This window comes from Zea mays, chromosome 1 (genome assembly GCF_902167145.1).
Source record: "Zea mays cultivar B73 chromosome 1, Zm-B73-REFERENCE-NAM-5.0, whole genome shotgun sequence".
NCBI lineage: Eukaryota > Viridiplantae > Streptophyta > Magnoliopsida > Poales > Poaceae > Zea > Zea mays.
Window position 1 is genome coordinate 85,327,065 of NC_050096.1, and position 21,058 is coordinate 85,348,122.

General features: G+C 48.6%; 1 protein-coding gene across 1 annotated transcript; it reads right to left on the reverse strand.

Moving 5' to 3' along the window:
• Positions 1 to 1,152: 1,152 nt before the first annotated feature.
• On the reverse strand, positions 1,153 to 4,869 carry LOC103637602 (putative pentatricopeptide repeat-containing protein At3g25060, mitochondrial). Its single transcript, XM_008659793.4, is given in 3 exon segments — positions 1,153 to 1,726; positions 1,926 to 2,986; positions 2,988 to 4,869. Coding segments are annotated over 2 exon segments (2,064 nt in total). The 5' UTR covers positions 4,824 to 4,869; the 3' UTR covers positions 1,153 to 1,726; positions 1,926 to 2,758.
• Between the last annotated feature and the right edge of the window lie 16,189 nt (positions 4,870 to 21,058).

Sequence of the window (21,058 nt, forward strand, 5' to 3'; positions counted from 1 at the left end):
AGTTGTGAAATGTCACGTTCTAAAGAAATAGCCTACTGTATTAGTTAAATTTCAATTCCTAAAAATGAAGGAAAATAAAGGGACCCTCGCCGTGAGGACCTGGAAACGGACAGATAACCTGAGTGATGCTAGTTTGCTTGAAGCGGAGATAGAGAGGCGAGATGGTAGTATGGTACCGAATTTCCGTGCAGAATCTGAGCCAGCTCTCTTTCCCTGTGATCCAGCGCATCCATCCGTTCCAGGTCAATATGCGAATTGCGAACGAACCTGCAGAGTTGTAAAATAAAAAAAAAACTGCTCCCAATCATCAGCAGCGCCGAAGCGGCACTGGCGCACGATCCCACATGGCCATGGGGGCGTTAGCAGGTGAGGTCCGGTCGTTGGATGGATTTGGGTCTTCGGGAACTGACGGCCTGACCAGGTGGAGATGGTGCCGACAAAGTCCAAGGAAGGAGTGAAGGACCACTCTCCCCGTCCGCCAGATTCGTCGAGATCGCCTGCCCCGGTAAAACAGGAACAGGACAGGCCGCACGGCCAGACGCGACGGTCCACGGAGCTGCCTCGCCCGCTGTCGCTGTCCCGGCCACGCCCAGCGTCGCGTCGTGCGCACGCAGGCCGTGGAGGTTAGAAAGACGTGCGCGACTTGCGGCACCCGTGATTCGTGGGCGGACGACGGCACGGCGGGGTGGTGCTGCTGGTGCACCGAATGCGCTTATGCGCGTGCACAGGTAGAGAGGTAGGGTTCGTGGTGGAGTTGGTGCCGAAAATGACGGTGGGGCTCGATTAATCAAACGACCGCGACACGTCCACTCTTGGACTGGAGTACAACGACCGGAGCTCGTACTGGCGGTACTGGGCTGCTACAGGGACCCGGAGAAAATCGCAGAAGCTACCAACGTACGGGCTGTCGCCTGTGCACCGGATCCCCGACGCGCTGAGAACTGAGCACAAAGGGACGAACAACAACGGGATGGGGAGTCGGGACCCAAGGACCGCGTGGTCAGCGTAACGACATGCCCGGCACGACGTTACTCCAGAGTTCTTGCTCCTCCTCTTCTTCTTCTTCTTTTTTTCACGGTGGGAAGTGGAGTTTAAAAAGAACCAAAGACTCGCAAACGATTATCATTGCAGTTCTAAAACATCCCAACACACTAACCAGCAAAAGAAAATATATAAAAACCCTCAGACTCAACAACCTAATAGACTAAATCTGTTAAAAATAAAAATAAAAAAAACATTAGCACAATAGTAGTCTACAGCTAATATTTGAAAGTGTTAAATACGCAAGGCTATCCGTGAAATTGTCACGGTGTACCACTTAGGCGCACAAACTGACAGAATGCATTTATGGACCTGAGGTGTAACCATAAAACATGCATATTCGACAGATTGCACAGAAGACTATCCCAAACATGACGTCCTAGGCATACATAAGCTTTCCTGCAGGGACTGTAGAACGAAATCTTGTTACTGCCGTCAGGGAAAAGAACTTCTCATTGAGCTCCTGATTCTCCCTATACAACTGTGATCTTTTGCTCCTGTAGGGCTCGTTTGGGACAAGCGAAATGGAAGGGATTGAGACAACCAAAATCCCTTACTATTCAAAATTGAATAATAAGGGATTTTGGCCTCCTCGGTCTCCTCCATTCCTCCATTACACTTGCTCTCAAACAAGCCCGTACCATTCTTCGCATCTCCTAAAGCATCTCCGTGTGTCGCTCACTGTCTAGCTCAAGCACACAAAGAACAGTGGAAGTAAAAATGGGCCATTTTTGCAATGGTGACACGAAGGACTAAAGTACCTACGCATGCTAATGCATCTGGACTTGAAGGATAAAACCAAATGATGCCCATGCAGATCAACAAAATACTGTCAAGCCGAAAAAAATGAGGGGAGCAAGCAAAGGCTGTAGCAAGTAGCTCACTTGAAGCTGCATGAGCACAGCACAGGGGCCACACTTCGCCAGCAGCGGTTAGCACGATCCTTCACCACCATGGTTGTTGTCCTCATAGTCCTGAGGTTGGAGCAGACAAATTGCCCGAATGGAACAGCAGATGCTGTGCTGAGAGGATAGCAATGGAGTGTGGAATTATGGAACCCAAGGTGCAACGGAACCATACAGTTGTTTCATCCTTTGTCCATGGTGCAGTCAATTGTAGTAAAGCTGTGGAGAAAGTGCAACATGCTGAGTTGCGTGTCCCCCATGCTTTTGGTTTTGGACGTAGGCTGAGAGGAGAAAAGCACAGAACTGTGTGCATCTCAATCACTTCATCTGCCGTGAGTTCCAAGATGCTTAGTTTGGCGTTCCAGGACAGGAAAAACAATGCATGGTCCAGGCGATTCTCCCTGGCTGCACAGCTATATGCTATGTCTCCATTCATTAGGTAAGTGGATGGTGCAGGAAAGAGACAGACCTGGCCAACTATGCGTTTGAATCAAAAGATTGTTTCAGCATTTCATCTTGTCATTTCTTTATCCTTTTGTTATACTAGTGAATCAAAGGATTGTTTAGGAATGATTTGCATGAACATTATAAATGCTCGACCAAAATCAGCACAAGGTTCAGAGAACTGTTTGTTTTGCATCAAAGGATATTTGAGGCTCCCTCTCCAGTGAATCAAAAGATTGCGCCAAGTTTACTTGTACATAACTGATATTCGCTCTGCTGGTTATCTGCAGCCAACTTGACCAAAAAATCAGCACTAGGAGTGTGAACTGTCCAAGCTACAGTGTGGACATGTGTGCCTCAACACATAATCACCAGTAATCTCCACAAGAACAGGCTCCGTCTTTGAAATGGTGGAACCTCTTCGCGTCTCTGACAACAATCTCTCTATCTACAATCTTCGAGATATACTTGATGGCATCATGGCAATCACCACAAACCCTGAGGTTCTTGATGATCACGAGCCTCGTTCCAGGGCTGGTGTTCAGCAAACCAAAGGCAATGGCCAGCCTCTCGCTATGGTAGCTGAGAAGCTGCTCTATGGTAACTGAGAAGCTGCTCTTTCACGTCTTCATCCAGATCATGGTACACAAACTCTGTTCTTGGAACATAGCCCAGCTTCCTCATCTCAGAATTGAGTTTTGCGACCATTTTCAGGATCTCCCGATGCTGAGGGTGGCTCTGGTCTTCCATCACGAATGCGTGACGTGTTCCCTTGACCTCTATCAAGCTGTAGCCAGGCACTTTCTTGCTGCCGCTATCCTTCATTAGCTTTCTGATTTCCCTGACCTTGTCCCACTTCTTTGCAGCAGCATAGAGATTCGATACCAGTGCAAGGACACCAATGTCTTCAGGTCGCAACTCAAGGATCTTTTTCGCTATGGTTTCTCCAAGCTCTAGCTTCTTGTTATTCAAGCAACCTGAAAGCAGAATGACCCAAATTGCAATGGTTGGTTCAGTTTGCATTGATGCAAGCATGTCATTGGCTTCTTCCACAAGACCAGAACGTGCTAAGAGATCAACTATACATACATAGTGCTTTTCTGCAGGTTCAATGCCAAACTCCTTAATCATGCGATCAAACCAGAATTTCCCTTCCTCCACAAGACCAGAGTGGCTTAGGGCAGACAGAAGAGAAGCAAATGTTGCATGATCAGGCTTTATTCCGGTTTCGTTCAGTTCTTGGAACAGAGCAAGGGCATCATGACCACATCCATGAGTGCCACAGCATGCGATTATCGCATTCCACAAAACCAAGTCTCTTGAGGAAAGCTTATTGAAAAGCTTTCGGGCACTTTCCAGGGAGCCACATTTGGAGTACATGTCAAGGACAGCTGTACCCAAAATACATTGCCACTCAAGCCTCCTCAAGATGAAACCATGTATCGACTTCCCTAGCTTCAGGAATCCAACACTAGCGCAAGCAAGCAGTGCACTAACAAGTGCCCATGAACAAGGCTGAAGCCCATCAGCTTGCAGCTCTCTGAACAAATCAAGTGCCTCAACTGCACGGCCATTCTGTGCAAACCCAGAAATCAGCGCACTCCATGTGACATCATTTCTGTACGGCATCATTCTAAACACTTGGCATGCCACATCCAAGTGCCCATTCTTGGCATACATGCTCACAAGGCTCGTGGTAGTAACAACATCCATCCTCATACAATGCCGTAAGAGACGGCCGTGAACGGAGGCCCCTATTCGGGCGTTCCCAGTTGACATGCACGCTTGTATAACCCCAACCATGACCACCTCATCATCCGACACGCCATGCTCCCTCATCCTACTGTACATCGCAAGCGCCTCCACCGGCCTCCCAGCGGTCACGAACCCAGCAACCATCGTACTCCACGCGACGCGGTCCTTCCTCGGCATTCCATCGAACACTCTGATGGCTTCTTCCATGGCGCCGCATCTCGAGTAGAGGTGGAGCAGCGCCGAGCAGACGAACACGTCGTGACCGTACCCGGCCGCAAACGCGCGGACCCTGACGGACTCAGCGGCGTCGAGGTCCCCGAGGCGCGCGCACGCGGTGAGAGTGAGCGTGAAGGTGGTGCTGTTGGGCCGTGCGGAGGAAGGGAGCGCGCGAAAGACGCGGAGCGCGGCACCGGGGGCACCGGCGCGGGAGTGCGCGGAGAGGAGCCCGTTCCAGGCGGCTATGGAGGAGGGGGAGGAGGGGGAGGCGGCGAGGGTGGACTCCGCAGCGTCGAGCGCGCCAGCGCGGGCGTATGCGGCGGCGAGCGAGGAGAGGATATGCTGGGAGGAGGAAACGACGAGGAGCGCGTGTAGGCGGGTGAGTGTCGCGAGCGTGGTGCGAGAGGAGGAGAGGACGCGGCGGAGGCGGCGCTGGTCGGCGAGGAAGGCCGGAAAGTGCATTTGCAATTGGAACGGCAATGGAAAGGATGTCGCAATGTTCGTGCAGTTTCATTTTCAAAAAATGAACTCTAATCTCGACGACATCATCATTAGCGCCCAGCTAACGCAAAACGGTGCCAATAACATTGGCGCAAAACATGCCTATGTGGCAGGAGGACGTGGCAGAGGTTTTGGCGTCAGTGTCATAGATCTTAGCGCCGACCCCTGGACACCGTTGACACGTGTCAGGGGGTCTGCGCCAAGATCTATGACGCCGACCCCCTTTATACCGCAGGTCACCTTCTTCCTCATTTTTTTGTACCGCCGCCATTTCAAAACCGTCACGCCCGTCGCGCCCGGACGCCCGCCGCCCCGCGCTCGGCCCTGCCCCGTCGCCCCCGCGCCCTCCCTACCGGCCCGCGTCGGGCGCCCCGCGCTCCTCCGCCCCCAGTCGCCTCCTCCGCCCCTCCGGTCGCGCCCTCCGCCACCTCCTCCGCCCCCGATCGCGCCCTTCGCCGCCCGCCATCGTCGCTGGCGTCCTCCGGCCAACCACACGTGCCCTTCTCCTCCGCCGGCCACCCGCGCCCTTCTCCTTGCGCTCGTCGCCGATCTACGAGCTCGCATTGGTGAACTAGACTAGGAACCCAAGTGGAGGCGACACCCATCTTGGATCGAGTGATAAATTTTACTCAATTTTCACTGCTAGACATGTATCAAGTGTTTGTTTGATGCAAATTGTGTTGTACAGGGTAACACATTGAGACGCTCGGTACAGGACATTGATCGCCAGCTTTTGACTGTGGGCGACAACAGCATACATAGGTTCTTGGAGGTAAGTCTACCTGCAACGTTTATAGCCTTTAGCATGTTATGATTATAGCTTTGATATGTTGTAAACTAATATGTCTTTGGCGTGCAGCGTTTATCTAGGCGCCTACGTGGAGCTGCTGCTCGCTGTGGTTGCAGGGCCAATGTTGCACAGGACATTCATGTACCGTCGTATAGCCACACAGCAACGCCGTCCACAGGACTGGGCGTTGGATTGGACTACGATCAGAACTAGATCGGACCTTCACAGCTTCAGGGGGCTCCTTCGACACAGCCGTTACAACCAGAACATCATAGGCGACACTGCTCTCCACAACGTTACACTCCAGGCACCGACGCTTTAGGCAAGGGTAAGACTAGGAGATATTGACTTGGTTTGGGCTGGTATGAACTGTATGGAGTTGTTATGTAGCGTATGCACTGGACAGGACTTGTAATGGACTTGTTTAGTCTCTACGGGCTTATATGGACTTTTTATGGACTTGTATGAACTCTATGGACTATTATGCACTTGTTTGGACTCTTATGAGCTTCTTTGGAATTTTTTAAACTTATATGCACTTGTATGTTATATGCTTATGTATGTGTATATGTTGGATTGATATAAAACAGGGAAAACTCTGCCAAAATTTGTGAACCTGTGAATATGTCATCTAGCATTTTCAGAGCTATTATATAGCCTTTTCAGAAGCATCAATATCCTATATTATGAGTATGTCATCTAGCCTTTTCAGATCCATTTCGTAGCCTTTTTAGGAGCATTAATAACCTACATTGTCGTTGTTACATATCCTATATTACATAGCCTTTTAAGAAGCGGTAATATCCTATATTATGAGTATGTCATCTAGCCTTTTCAGATCCATTTCATAGCCTTTTCAGGAGCATTAATATCCTACATTGTTGCTGTTACATATCCTATATTACATAGCCTTTTCAGAAACATTAATATCCTACATTGTCGCTGTTACATATCCTTTATTTCGTAGCCTTTTCAGGAGCATTAATATCCTACATTGTCGCTGTTACATCTAGCCTTTTCAGAACCTGTACATAGCCTTTTCAGAGTGTGACTTGTAGCCTTTTCAGAGCCTGTACAAAACCTTTCGCCTATATTGTAACACCCTGAATTTGGGGGTAGAATTTTTTCTTCTTTTCTCTCACCAAATTCAGGCGTTATCCTTTCCTTTTCCCTTTTTCCCTCGCTAAACCTTGATCTTTTCCAAAGTTATAGCGGGTTTTGGCTTTAGATCTCGTGTAAAGCAAAACCCTAAAATGCTTTATTTTGTTTGCCGCACCATGCCGAGCTATGCATTTATTTTGTTTGGTTGAGATTGTGGAAATCACTCATCTAAAATTGAAGAAAAGGAAAACCTTTTCCTCTCTCCCCTCCCCCCTTCTTCCCCATTTCGGCCCAGCCGCGCCCCCCCTTGGCGCGCGGCCCAGCCGGCCGGCCCAGCCGCCCCTCCCCTTCCCGCGTGGGCCTAGCGGCGGCCCAGCCGCCCCTCCCCCACCGTGGGTCGTCCTGGCGGCCCAAGCCGCGCCCCTCCCCCCTTTGGGCCCAGCCGGCCCAACCGCCCCTCCCCTTTTCTTTTTCCAAAAATCCTCCCCGCGGGCCCCGCCCGTCATCCCCTCTCTCTCTCCCTTCCCCTAATCCTAACCGCCTCCCCTAACCCTAGCGCCGCCGCCGCGCCGTCCTCCCCTCCGGTGAGGCTTCTCCCCCCTCCTCCCTCCTCTCCTCCCCTCCCTCCTCCTTTCCCTCCCGTCGGCGCCCTCCCCCGCGCCATGGGCGCGCTCGGCCCCGGCCCCGGCAAGCTCGGCCGCCCCGGCGAGCTCGGCCCCCGCCCCGACCTCGCCCGCCCGGCCGCTCGGCTCGACCGCCCCGTCGCCCCCGTCCCGCGCCGGTGTCCCCCGCCCCCGCGTGAGCCCCGCTCCGCCCTGTGACACTATGAAAATCATTAAATAAAATAATACAATTAGTTAATAATGATATTTATGGTAATTAATTTTTCTCTTAAGTGTTCGTTATTTATTTGCTTTTGGGATGATTTTGAATGCTCATGATTGATTTTGAATATAGAATATCATTTCTTCTTAAAGGAAAATTCACAAAAAAAAAATAAATAAAATATTAGTCCAAGAATTAATATGTTATTTATAAATAATTTTGGTTTGATTCTTATAAATTTTATATTTATTTAAAATATGATTTTGATTTTAGAAGAAGGAAATTCGAAAAAAAATAGAAACTAAACTCTCACACTTTCACGTGACGTGACCACATAGAAAATGATTTTGAAAAAAACAAAGCAAAAGCAGCTCACGATTCTTACTGGACGCATGCTCGGTCTGCTCTCAGCCTCGCCCCGTCTCTTTATTTCTAGCTGCCAAGTGGACCCCACTCCTTCATCTCCTCCCCACGCTCATTTCCCTTAGACGCAGGAAGCCGCTGGTCTGTGCCGCTACGCCATCTCTCTGTTTGTCCCATCGCCTCGCCCTTCCCCGACTCGCCGCGACAGGAGCCCCTGCGCGCTCGACGCCGAGACCCCACGCGACGAGCGACCAGCGCCGAAGACCCCGCGCCCCTACACGCCGTCAAGACGCCGACCGTTTCTGAATTTTAATGGAGCTTTACTGCGTCGGTTTCTTCTGTCTGGTTGAAGCCGCCATTAAACAGCCATTAATGGTGATGGTTAGTGCTTGTGCTTCGTCTCCCACCGGCTACCTCTCTTATTCTTCCACTTATGGCCACGACCGTTATTGGATTCGACACTCTCTTCTCTCCTCGGCGCCCCTCTCCATCCCCATTAAATCTGCATTTATCCCCTGCCACTGCCGCACACCATTGATGCTTGCCTGCTCAGCTTCCCTCTCCACGGCTATTTAAGCCATGGTGCCGTGCCCCTTTCCCTCCCGCTCTCCGCTCCTCCTCCGTGCTGAATTATTGTCGCGTCTGCTTGCTGCTTGGTTGCAGAGCACCGCGCTGCCGTTTGCCAGAATTCGCCGGAGCTGTTCAAACTCCTTCGCCTAGCTCCGTCAGCTCGCCGGAACCTCTCGCCAAAGCCACGACATCGCCGGAGTTGGTACTCTGCTGCGCCATTTTGCCTGTGTGCCCACACCGCTGGCTATTTCCCCACTACGCCGCGCCCGCAGCCGCACCACACACCCGCCGTCGAGCCCCTGCTCGCGTTGTGCCCAGCTCGCCGTCGTGAAGCTCATCGCCGGACCGTCCGCAGCCGTACGCCGTGCCAAGCCTTCGCCTTGACGCACGCCCAAACCCATCCGTCGTCCGTTCACCCAAGGTTGATGATAACCCCGAAATATTTATTTTCTAAATCATATTTTGAATTTATTGTGAATTATTGTTGTAATGATGCGATTTGGCGATTCACGTGTATGATTTTAGAGATACGATGTATACGTGTAGCCAAAATCGACCCTGCGACACTACTTTGAATATGCGTATAATTCTAAAAATGAACATGGTCACTATTCACTACTTTAGTGATTTTCATACTAGAATACGTTTACGGATTTGATTTTGCTTTAATGTGTGGAGCGGTAATTGGTTAGTATTGTGATAAGTGTAATCTTAGTGATATAAGAAATTGAAATAGATATTAAGCCACGTATTTCCGGTCGAATGAAAAATGTATAGATTTTTACTGTTCATAATAAATGTATTCATAAGTATAGCACCTAATTACTTAGAATAGTAAAATGCTTATTTATATCATAATAACCATGAATAAGTTATTAAAGTCTCATTTAGTAATTTACAATTAATTCTTAGTATATTAATGTCGGAAGAATTATAAATAAACAATTTTTAGTATACGTATAATTTCTATGTAGGAAAGAAAGGAAGAAAACCGAAAGGATAGAATTTTATAATAATGTTAGAATAACCTAATTAGGCACCCATGATTTCCTAATAAAGAAATTGATAGTTATATTGGTAAATATAGGTTTCTTACTAATGAATTAGAGAATTTGTTTCTAACTGTAAAACGACCCTTTTTAATAGATTAATTATCCTTTCTCATAATTTATTAGTCAAACCTATTGTCAACTTGTTCATGACTAGTTATATAGGCTTGATTAATCATTTTATCACATTTAGTCCATGTAATATAAATCATTTAGATTTTCCTAAAGGGTAAAATAAAGTAATAACTAAAATATTACTACATATATTAACTTTGAATATAGCTTTCTTAATAATAATATAAGCCATGTATTTTCTTAATAAAGATAGAGATAATTATTTGTTTCATTATCTTTCCATATAAGACATGTTTAGGCTTATATATTAGCTTCTCATCAATTAATGTTTAATAATGTGTTTCATAACTCATTAACCTTAGATATATAACATATATCATTTATAAAAGGTTAAAAAGGTTTAATATTGTTATAACATGTTTTATCATCTTATAAACCCTTAATCTTAGACATATCACATATGACGTTTTATAAAAGATTAATTTGGTGAACCTAATATTTGAATAATTGAATTAAGATATTTTTAAACTCATGTCTAGTTTTATAAAGTACTGATCACACATTTTTAAAAAGAATACCTTTTTATTATAACCCTTGCGTGTAATGTTTTTGAAAAGCGAACGCTCTTTTCGTTAGACTCTCTTTTAGCTTTACGTATGGTGAATGTTGTATGTTATTGAGTGGTGTTTGTTTTTCTTGTTTGTTTGTGTGATATCCAGTGGTTGATCTAGTAGTTAAGAATCAAGATCTATTCCTATCCGTGGAAGAACCACAAGTTTTCAATAAGCAAGGCAAGTGGACTTCTCCCTCTGCATACTCTGTTTGATCCCAAACAATACATTTAATAGAGTTTATTCTTTTGGATATATATGCATAATTTGACGGGTTACCTATTTAGATAACCTTTCCAACCTTATTCCTTGATCAAACCTGAGAATTATAATTAAATCAAGTAGCTATGCTATTGCTACAACATAACTTTATGCAGTCACTCCCGCTTATGATATTAATGTTCCAAATGATAAGATTACATTATTGTTGTTAACTCGATGGTTAAACAAGATTATTGCATATTAATTGGAACATGGAGTGACCACCCGGGAAAACAGTGCTACCATGAGAACTATCATGGCTCTGGTCTTGGCTAAATAACTAGGGAAGTCTTATGTTGGGTGCTGGTCGTGGTCGACAGGAACAGGGGCATCTGGCAAGCTCTTATAGTTCCGGCTCAAGCAGATTGGATACGGGCATAGTTCCCAAAGCTTTACCCTGTAGTATGGACTATAAGTTGGTTACGGTAGGTGTGACTTATGCAGTTTGACCATTTCCAGCATTTGCGTAATGAGGACTCTAGGGAGAAGCCTCGTAGTGAGACCCTGGCCATTCACCTCGGAAGTGAATACGGGTCTAGCTAACCCGGGCTAGAAGGGAATCACGACTCATGGGTAAAGATGCGCCACCTCTGCAGAGTGTAAAACTGATATATCAGCCGTGCTCACGGTTATGAGCAGCCTGGACTCCTCACATGATAATTGAACTTGAAGATGGAAATAAATCAAGATCCGATGATCTGCCAATGGTTTGCTTAAGTGGTTTCACTTAAGTGTTTTTTATATACTCTTGTACCTTTGTTTAATGGGAATACTTGGGAATCACACTTATTAGTAAGACAGGTGTTGTTAATAAAATGTTGACCAACTAAAATGCTTACTGCTCAACCTCAGCCTCACCTTGTTAGACTTGCATTAGTTTTTCCCCCACTTGCTGAGCCCCGACCATAAGTGAGCTCACCCTTGCTTAATTTTGATCAGAAGTTGCAGATGAAGATATGATGCTGAACTCCATGGATGCTAGTCTAGTGATACCCCCGGTCATCTTCCTGTGGATGGCTGTCCATGTTCGTTGTACTTTGATGAATAAAGGTTAAGACATTATGTCTGTTCGAAGTGTAATATGTTAATATAATCGTTATTTACGCTCTTATGCATTGTTCTTTTGATATATTACACTTGTGACGTCAACATATGTGTGGAAATAGATCCTGGCACACATATGCTATGCACCCGGCTCTGCCCCTTTTAGAAACGGGTGTGACACGCCCCGTGCCCGACCACCCCGGTTCTGGCCCCGGCCTCCCGCGCTCGGCCGCGCCGCTTGTCCCCAACCCGGCCGCCCCCGGCTCGGTCGCGCCCGGCCGCGCCCGTCCAACCCCTCCCCGCGCCGGTCCCGCGCTCGGCCGCCCCCGGCTCGGCTGCCCCGCGTCGCCCCGCCTCGCCCCCGGCGAGCCCGCGCCCCGCCGCTCCGGTGAGCCCCCGCCCCGTCCCGCGCTCGGCCGCGCCTCGCCCGGCCGCCCTCGGCCTCCCGGCCGCTCCGGCGAGCCCCCGCCTCCCTCCCGCGCCCGGCCGCGCCGCTCGGCCCCGCCCCGCGCCGTCCCGGCTTGGCCGCCCGCCTTCGTGTCCGGCTCGGCCGCCTCCCGACGAGCTCGGCCGTCCCGTGCCCGGCTCAACCGGCCCCGTCGCGCCCCGGCTCGGCCGCCCGCCCCCGGGCCCGGCCTCGCCCGGCCGTGTCCTCGCCCGGCCGTGTCCTCGCCCCGCCGCGCCTTGCTCACGTCGTGTCGGCCCCTGCGTGGCCTCGAGCTCGGCCCAGTGTGCCTATGGCGCGCGGCTTTGAGCTCGGCTAGCGTACGACCCCGATGTGCGCACGGCTAGTTTGCGGCGTGTGCGTGCGGCCTCGCGCGCGTGCTCGCGTAGTGCGCGTGCCTTGGCACGACCCGTCGTGCTCCGTCTACCCCCAGACGCCCCGTCCACCCCCCCCCCCCCCCCCCCCCCCGTGTCCTATGCGCGCTAATCCCGTTTTTCATATTAATAAGATAGGAGTCTCAACTTAGAAATTGGTTATGTTAGTTAATTTGTATAGCTAATCGTCTAACTCATTCAATGTTAATCTACTAAAAGTGGTCACGTTTACATTAGTGCATGTAGCTAATTCTTTTGTTAGAACCAATTGGAACTAGAACACGTAACGTCTAGTTCTTCGCCTACCCGTAGTGCGTCTCGGGCTTAAGCTTTAACCCTCGCGAGACCTTTCCCCCGCCTCTTTCTAACCAAGGTAAATTCATTATCGCATGTCATATTCTATGCATGTTTAATCTACTTGTTCTCTTGTATGGTGTACTGTTAGTTTCCTAATTTCAACGGATGGATGTATGTATGTTTGCACTCGCATAGAGGACGATCCGGTTGAAGAGCCTGAAGTATTCGCAGGAGAAGCCCCTGAGCAGCAGTCGGTTGGTGGAGGCAAGTGTCCTTTGACCTATCTCTGTCCTATTCATTCTTTAATTCACCTCCCGCTTTACACATGTATACCTAAGGATTGAGTAGCTTTTGCTATCCATGTCCTTGTTTACCTATTTGGGTTGGATTATTATTGTTTAGCTTTATGCTATTGCTCAACTCTAATCAATTGACATGATGAGATTATCTATGATACGCTGTTTTCCCTTCTCTTATTATGATGTTGTACTTGTGGCCTTTAAGGGGGCTCAAGCGGTTTCTCGAGTGCCTCTCCGTAAGGACCTGTTCTATGGATGACCGCCCGAGAAAACAGTGCAACCATGAGGGTGGAATGGGATGCCCTTAGCTGAATAATTAGAGGATCCGGGGTGTAGTTCGCTTAGCCGTTGTGCCGTCAATGGGGCTCGGTGTATGCGGCTCGCTCTGCCAAGTTTGGGTTCGCCCCTTGGAAAGGAGTGCGGTGCATTTAGGAAACCTAACGGGCGGCTACAGCCCCGGGGAATCTTTGTAAAGGCTACGTAGTGATGCCCTGCTGGGTCACCTTGGTAGTGATCAATGGAGAGTCATGATCTCCGGGCAGAAAGGGAATCACGGCTTGTGGGTAAAGTGCACAACCTCTGCAGAGTGTTTGAAAACTGATATATCAGCCATGCTCGCGGTTATGAGCGGCCAAGGGAGCTCCAGTGATTAGTGGTACTTGATCAGAGACACTTTGGTTTTCAGGTGGCAATGAGACTGATGGTTTTGGTTATGACTATGGTGCTGGTAAGTGGTATTCTTTCCGTTTGGAAAGGGTACATCGGGCTAATAACTTGGGTTAATGCTAAAACCTGACTTTCTATTAGTAAATAATAATCTAACCAACTAAAAGCAACTGCTTGACTTATCCCCACATAAAGCTAGTCCACTACAGCCAAACAGGATACTTGCTGAGTATGTTGATGTGTACTCACCCTTGCTCTACACACCAAACCCCCCATCCCCAGGTTGTCAGCATTGCAACCACTGCTCAGGCGAAGATGAAGCTGTGGAAGGAGACTTCCAGGAGTTCCAAGACTACGACGAGTTCTAGGCGTGGGTTAGCGGCAACCCCGAGTCGGCTGCCTGTGAAGGCCGCAATTATCTACGTTTCTTTTCCGCACTTTGATTTATTGTAAGGACTATATGGACATCTCAGACGTATGATGTAATCGACTACTATTTCCCTTTTTAATACTATTTTGAGCACTGTGTGATGATGTCCATGTTATATAACTGCTGTGTACGTGAATAACTGATCCTGGCACGTACATGGTTCGCATTCGGTTTGCCTTCTAAAACCGGGTGTGACATAAGTGGTATCAAAGCCGTGCTGACTGTAGGACCGCTAACCTAGAGTAGAATGGTCGTCCTAAGGACTATAGACTTCTGTCCCTGCCTTGACTTTGATATCCCTTCAAAAGTTGGTCATACCGACCAAACCTATGTTCTACTATATATTATACCTTGCTGAAAATTATGTTTTATTCTAATCCTTCATTTATTTATGGTTCATTACTTGCTGGTCATATTAATTCTGTTCTCACTCTTTTGCTTGCAGTGTCTTTTGTAGATGGCTCGTCTTAGACACACTGCACGAAAGTCTGTCATCCCCTTCTTACCCTCCCGCCTTGCTGAGCGTCTGCTTCGCCGTCCCGTGGCCGGTCAGTCCAGTCACTTGGAGAGACTGCACCACCGCCTGCATGAGGAGCAGGAACGTCGACGACAGGAGCAGGAGCAGCAGGGCTCTTCTTTCTCGCTCCAACAGGAGATAGAGTCTGTGAGGAGCTGCTCCCCTGTGCTTCCTCTGGAGGCGCCCCCTGCACCACCACTGGACGCCCCAGCCTCTGGAGTAGCTGCTGGAGGAGACCCAGACGACGGAGGTGGCGACGACAGCTCGAGCCACGACACCGACTTCTCTGCTGACCATGAGCTGGAAGGATAGGTTGCTCGACCCATCACTCGCGACGCTGCTCGCGGGTGTCACTTCCACGATGCGCTCGACACCCTGCTACGTCGGGCACTTAACCGGCGTACTTGGTCCATCGAGTATCGCTGTGTGGTCTACCAGCATAGTCGCGGGGTCTACCCGGACCGCTGGGAGGCGACCTGCTTGGTGCGCCGTCCGGAGAACAGTCTCCAGGGTGCAGAGGCCTGCTCAGAGCACTATTCTATCTCTGAGCGGGACTCAGCTGAGGCAGCCATGCAAGATGCTGCACGGCGTGCGCTTTCGCACTACTGCTCGGTTCTCGGTGGGGTAGCTGACGGTATCGACCTGAAGTATTACCCTCGCCGTCCATCTGGCAGCACAGGAGGCGTGATTGTCTCACCTGTCGGTGAGGGCAATCCTAGGTTGAGCAGCACAGTAAACCTAGCCGCCATGCTAAACACGGAGCTGGACCATGCATTAGATGAGCTGAGTAGGGCTCGTGCTGAGATCGCCCTGCTGCGGGCTGAGCGCGCGGAACGTCGTCACCTGGATGATGGTTCCCCCGCTCCCGTCGGGACTCAGCACCCGTACCGCTCACCTCGACGTGGACGCCAGCCTTATGGCAATCCCGACTGCAAGACCAAGATAAATCTAGAACCATAGATCATTAGAGTTGGACCTTGTGATTAATACAAAATATATATACGTAGAAGTGAAAGTCGCCTAGAGGGGGGGGGTGAATAGGGCGAAACAGAAATTTACAAATATAAACACAACTACAAGCCGGGTTAGCGTTAGAAATATAAACGAGTCCGCGAGAGAGGGCGCAAAACAAATCGCAACCAAATGAAGAGTGTGACACGCGGATTTGTTTTACCGAGTTTCGGTTCTTGCAAACCTACTCCCCGTTGAGGAGGCCACAAAGGCCGGGTCTCTTTCAACCCTTCCCTCTCTCAAACGATCCCTCGGATCGAGTGAGCTTTCTCTTCTCAATAACTTGGAACACAAAGTTCCCACAAGGACCACCACAAGTTTGGTGTCTCTTGCCTCAATTACAAGTGAGTTTGATTGCAATGGAAGAATCAAGAAAGAAGAAAGCAATCCAAGCGCAAGAGCTCGAAAGAACACAAGCAAATCTCTCTCTCTAGTCACTAGGGCGTTGTGTGGAATTTGGAGAGGATTTGATCTCTTTGGTGTGTCTAGAATTGAATGCTAGAGCTCTTGTAGTAGTTGGGAAGTGGAAAACTTGGATGCAATGAATGGTGGGGTGGTTGGGGTATTTATAGCCCCAACCACCAAAAGTGGCCGTTGGGAGGCTGTCTGTTCGATGGCGCACCGGACAGTCCGGTGCACACCGGACATGTCTGGTGCCCCCGCCACGTCATCACTGCCGTTGGATTCTGACCGTTGGAGCTTCTGACTTCTGGGCCCGCCTGGATGTCCGGTGCACACCGGACATCTACTGTTCCTTGTCCGGTGCGCCAGTATGGGCGCGCCTGACTTCTGTGCGCGCTGCGCGCGCATTTAATGCGTCGCAGGTAGCCGTTGGCGCGGAGATAGCCGTTGCTTCGGAGTTGCACCGGACAGTCCGGTGCACACCGGACATGTCCGGTGAATTATAGTGGACTAGCCGTTGGAGATTCCCGAAGCTGGCGAGTTCCTGAGGCCGCTCCTCCTTGGCGCACCGGACACTGTCCGGTGTACACCGGACAGTCCGGTGAATTATAGCGCGAGTGCCTCTGGAAATTCCCGAAGGTGGCAAGTTTGAGTTGGAGTCCTCTGGTGCACCGGACACTGTCCGGTGGTGCACCGGACACTGTCCGGTGTACACCGGACAGTCCGGTGCCCCCAGACCAGAGGGCCTTCGGTTGCCTCTTTGCTCCTTTGTTGAATCCAAAACTTGATCTTTTTATTGGCTGAGTGTGAACCTTTTACACCTGTGTAATCTATACACTTGGGCAAACTAGTTAGTCCAAATATTTGTGTTGGGCAATTCAACCACCAAAATTAATTAGGGACTAGGTGTAATCCTAATTCCCTTTCAATCTCCCCCTTTTTGGTGATTGATGCCAACACAAACCAAAGCAAAAATAGAAGTACATAATTGAACTAGTTTGCATAATATAAGTGAAAAGGTTGCTTGGAATTGAGCCAATATAAATACTTACAAGATATGCATGGATCGTTTCTTTCTTATTTAACATTTTGGACCACGCTTGCACCACTTGTTTTGTTTTTGCAAACTATTTTGTAAATCCTTTTTCAAAGTTCTTTTGCAAATAGTCAAAGGCAAATGGATACGATTTTGAGAAGCATTTTCAAGATTTTAAATTTTCTCCCCCTGTTTCAAATGCTTTTCCTTTGACTAAACAAAACTCCCCCTAAAGAGATCCTCCTCTTAGTGTTCAAGAGGGTTTTGATATATCATTTTTGAAATACTACTTTCTCCCCCTTTTGAACACAATAGGATACCAATTGATAAAATTCTTGGAAAACACGAAGTTTTTGAAATTGGTGGTGGTGCGGTGCAGTCCTTTTGCTTTGGGCTCTTACTCTCTCCCCCTTTGGCATGAATCGCCAAAAACGGAATCATTAGAGCCCTCGAAGTGCTATCTTCCCCTTTGGTCTTAAATAAATGAGTTAAGATTATACCAAAGACGAAGTCCTTTTGCTCTCTCCCCCAAAGATGGAGAGTCTCTTGGAGCGACGGCGAAGGATGAGTTACGGAGTGGAAGCCTTTGTCTTCGCCGAAGACGCCAATTCCCTTTCAATACACCTATGACTTGGTTGGAAATAGACTTGAAAAACATATTAGTCATAGCATATGAAAGAGACATGATCAAAGGTATATAAATGAGCGATGTGTGCAAATTAGCAAAAGAAATTCCTAGAATCAAGAATATTGAGCTCATGCCTAAGTTTGTTAAAAGATTGTTCATCAAGAGGCTTGGTAAAGATATCGGCTAATTGGTCTTTAGTGTTAATGTAAGAAATCTCGATATCTCCCTTTTGTTGGTGATCCCTCAAAAAGTGATACCGAATGGCTATGTGTTTAGTGCGGCTATGCTCGACGGGATTGTCGGCCATTTTGATTGCACTCTCATTATCACATAGCAAAGGGACTTTGGTCAATTTGTAACCGTAGTCCCGCAGGGTTTGCCTCATCCAAAGCAGTTGCGCGCAACAATGGCCTGCGGCAATGTACTCGGCTTCGGCGGTGGAAAGAGCGACCGAGTTTTGCTTCTTTGAAGCCCACGACACCAAAGATCTTCCCAAGAACTGGCAAGTCCCCGATGTGCTCTTTCTATTGATTTTGCACCCTGCCCAATCGGCATCCGAATAACCAATCAAATCAAATGTGGATCCCCTGGGATACCAAAGCCCAAACTTAGGAGTATAAGCCAAATATCTCAAGATTCGTTTTACGGCCGTAAGGTGAGCTTCCTTAGGGTCGGCTTGGAATCTTGCACACATGCATACGGAAAGCATAATATCCGGTCAAGATGCACATAAATAGAGTAAAGAACCTATCATCGACCGGTATACCTTTTGATCCACAAACTTACCTCCCGTGTCGAGGTCGAGATGCCCATTTGTTCCCATGGGTGTCTTGATGGGTTTGGCATCCTTCATTCCAAACTTGCTTAGAATATCTTGAGTGTACTTCGTTTGGCTTAGGAAGGTGCCTTCTTGGAGTTGCTTCACTTGAAATCCTAAGAAATACTTCAACTCCCCCATCATAGACATCTCGAATTTCTGTGTCATGATCCTACTAAACTCTTCACATGTAGACTCGTTAGTAGACCCAAATATAATATCATCAACATAAATTTGGCATACAAACAAGTCATTGTCAAGAGTTTTGGTAAAGAGTGTAGGTGAAAGGGAAATGTGCCCTTGGGCCATTTCTAAGTATTTTGGTGATTGAGTGCAAACACAAGTGCTTAAATGTGAATCAATGCCCATGGATGAACAAAGTGCAAATCATGAGTAAAGGTATGTTTCTAAGCCTTAGTACATTGGTTCTGTGTACTAATATACTTGTCTAAGTGTTAGAAACAGAGGGAAGAAGAAAAGAGAAGAATTGGCTGTGTACAGCCAAAAGGCTGTTTCGGTCTGGGGCACCGGACTGTCCGGTGGTGCATCGGACAGTGTCCGGTGCGCCAGGCTGCCTCGGGCGAAGAGGCCGCTCTCGGGAATTTGCCGACGGCGGACGGCTATAATTCACCGGACTGTCCGGTGGGCACCGGACTGTCCGGTGAGCCAACGGTCGGCCGAGCCAACGGTCGGCCGCGGAATCTACGCGCGACACGTGGCCTGGCCAACGGTCGGGAGGGGGCACCGGACTGTCCGGTGTGCACCGGACATGTCCGGTGCGCCAGATCTGCAACGGTTGGCAACGGTCGACTGAGCTGTTTAAGGAAAGAAATCGGGCACCGGACAGTGTCCGGTGTGCACCGGACTGTCCGGTGCGCCCGACGACAGAAGGCAAGGATGGCCTTCCAGATTTGTTCTCAACGGCTCCTAGCTGCCTTGGGGCTATAAAAGGGACCCCTAGGCGCATGGAGGAGAACACCAAGCATTCCTACAACATTCTTAAGCACCAAGACATCGATCTCGCGCATTCGTTTCATTGTGATAGCATATAGAGCTCTTGTGGAGTTGTGAACTCTTTGAGTTGTGTTGCGAGCTCTTGCTGCTGCTTGTGTGCGTGTTGCTCTGATCTTTTGAGGTCTTGTGTGCGTTGCTCATTCCCACCCTTACTCCGTATTTCTTTGTGAATCTCAAGTGTAAGGGCGAGAGGCTCCAAGTTGTGGAGATTCCTCGCAAACGGGATTGAGAAAAGAAAAGCAAGAACACCGTGGTATTCAAGTTGATCATTGGATCACTTGAGAGGAGTTGAGTGCAACTCTCGTCCGTTGGGACGCCACAACGTGGAGTAGGCAAGTTTTGTACTTGGCCGAACCACGGGATAACCACCGTGTCATCTCTGTGATTGATTTCTTGTGGTTATTGTGTTTTGACTCCTCTCTAGCCACTTGGCCATAATTGTGCTAACACTTAACAAGTTTTTGTGGCTTAAGTTTTGAAGTTTTACAGGATCACCTATTCACCCCCCCCTCTAGGTGCTCTCAATTGGTATCAGAGCAGTTCTCTTCAAGAAAGGGACTAACCGCTCGAAGAGATGGATCCTAAGGGGAAGGGAATCGTGATCAACGACAAGGAGAGGGAGTCCTTCGTCAACGAACCTAAGGATGACAAGTCCAACGACTCGGGCTCGGGCCATAGACGAAAAGATGGGAAGAAGAAGAAGACAAGGCGCATCAAGGAAATTGTCTACTACGACAGCGACGAATCTTCCTCTTCCCAAAAAGATGACGACAACGACTACAGGAAGACGGTCAATTCGAACTTTTCATTTGATTATTCTCGTATTCCACATAGTTCGAATTCACATTTGCTTTCCATTCCTCTTGGCAAACCTCCACACTTTGATGGGGAGGACTACGGATTTTGGAGTCACAAAATGCGTAGTCATTTATTCTCTCTCCATCCAAGCATATGGGAGATTGTAGAGAATGGAATGAAATTTGATAGCTCGGATAGCCCTATGTTTATTAATGAACAGATTCATAAAAATGCACAAGCTACTACTGTGTTGCTAGCCTCTTTGTGCAGGGACGAGTACAACAAGGTGAGCGGCTTGGACAACGCCAAGCAGATCTGGGACACCCTCAAGATTTCTCATGAGGGAAATGACGTTACCTTGCTTACCAAAACGGAGTTGGTGGAGGGCGAGCTTGGACGGTTTGCGATGATAAGGGGCGAGGAGCCAACTCAAACATACAACCGGCTCAAGACCCTTATTAACAAAATAAGGAGCTATGGAAGCACGCGATGGACGGACCACGACGTCGTCCGACTAATGCTAAGGTCCTTTACCGTTCTTGATCCTCATTTGGTGAATAATATTCGTGAGAATCCCAGGTACATCAAAATGTCGCCCGAAGAAGTCCTAGGAAAATTCGTCAGCGGGCGGATGATGATCAAGGAGGCAAGGTACGTGGATGACGCCTTGAATGGACCGATCAATGAGCCGCAACCTCTTGCTCTCAAAGCAACAAGAAGCAAGGAGGCACTACCTAGCAAGGTGGCACAAATTGAGGCGGCCGGACTTAATG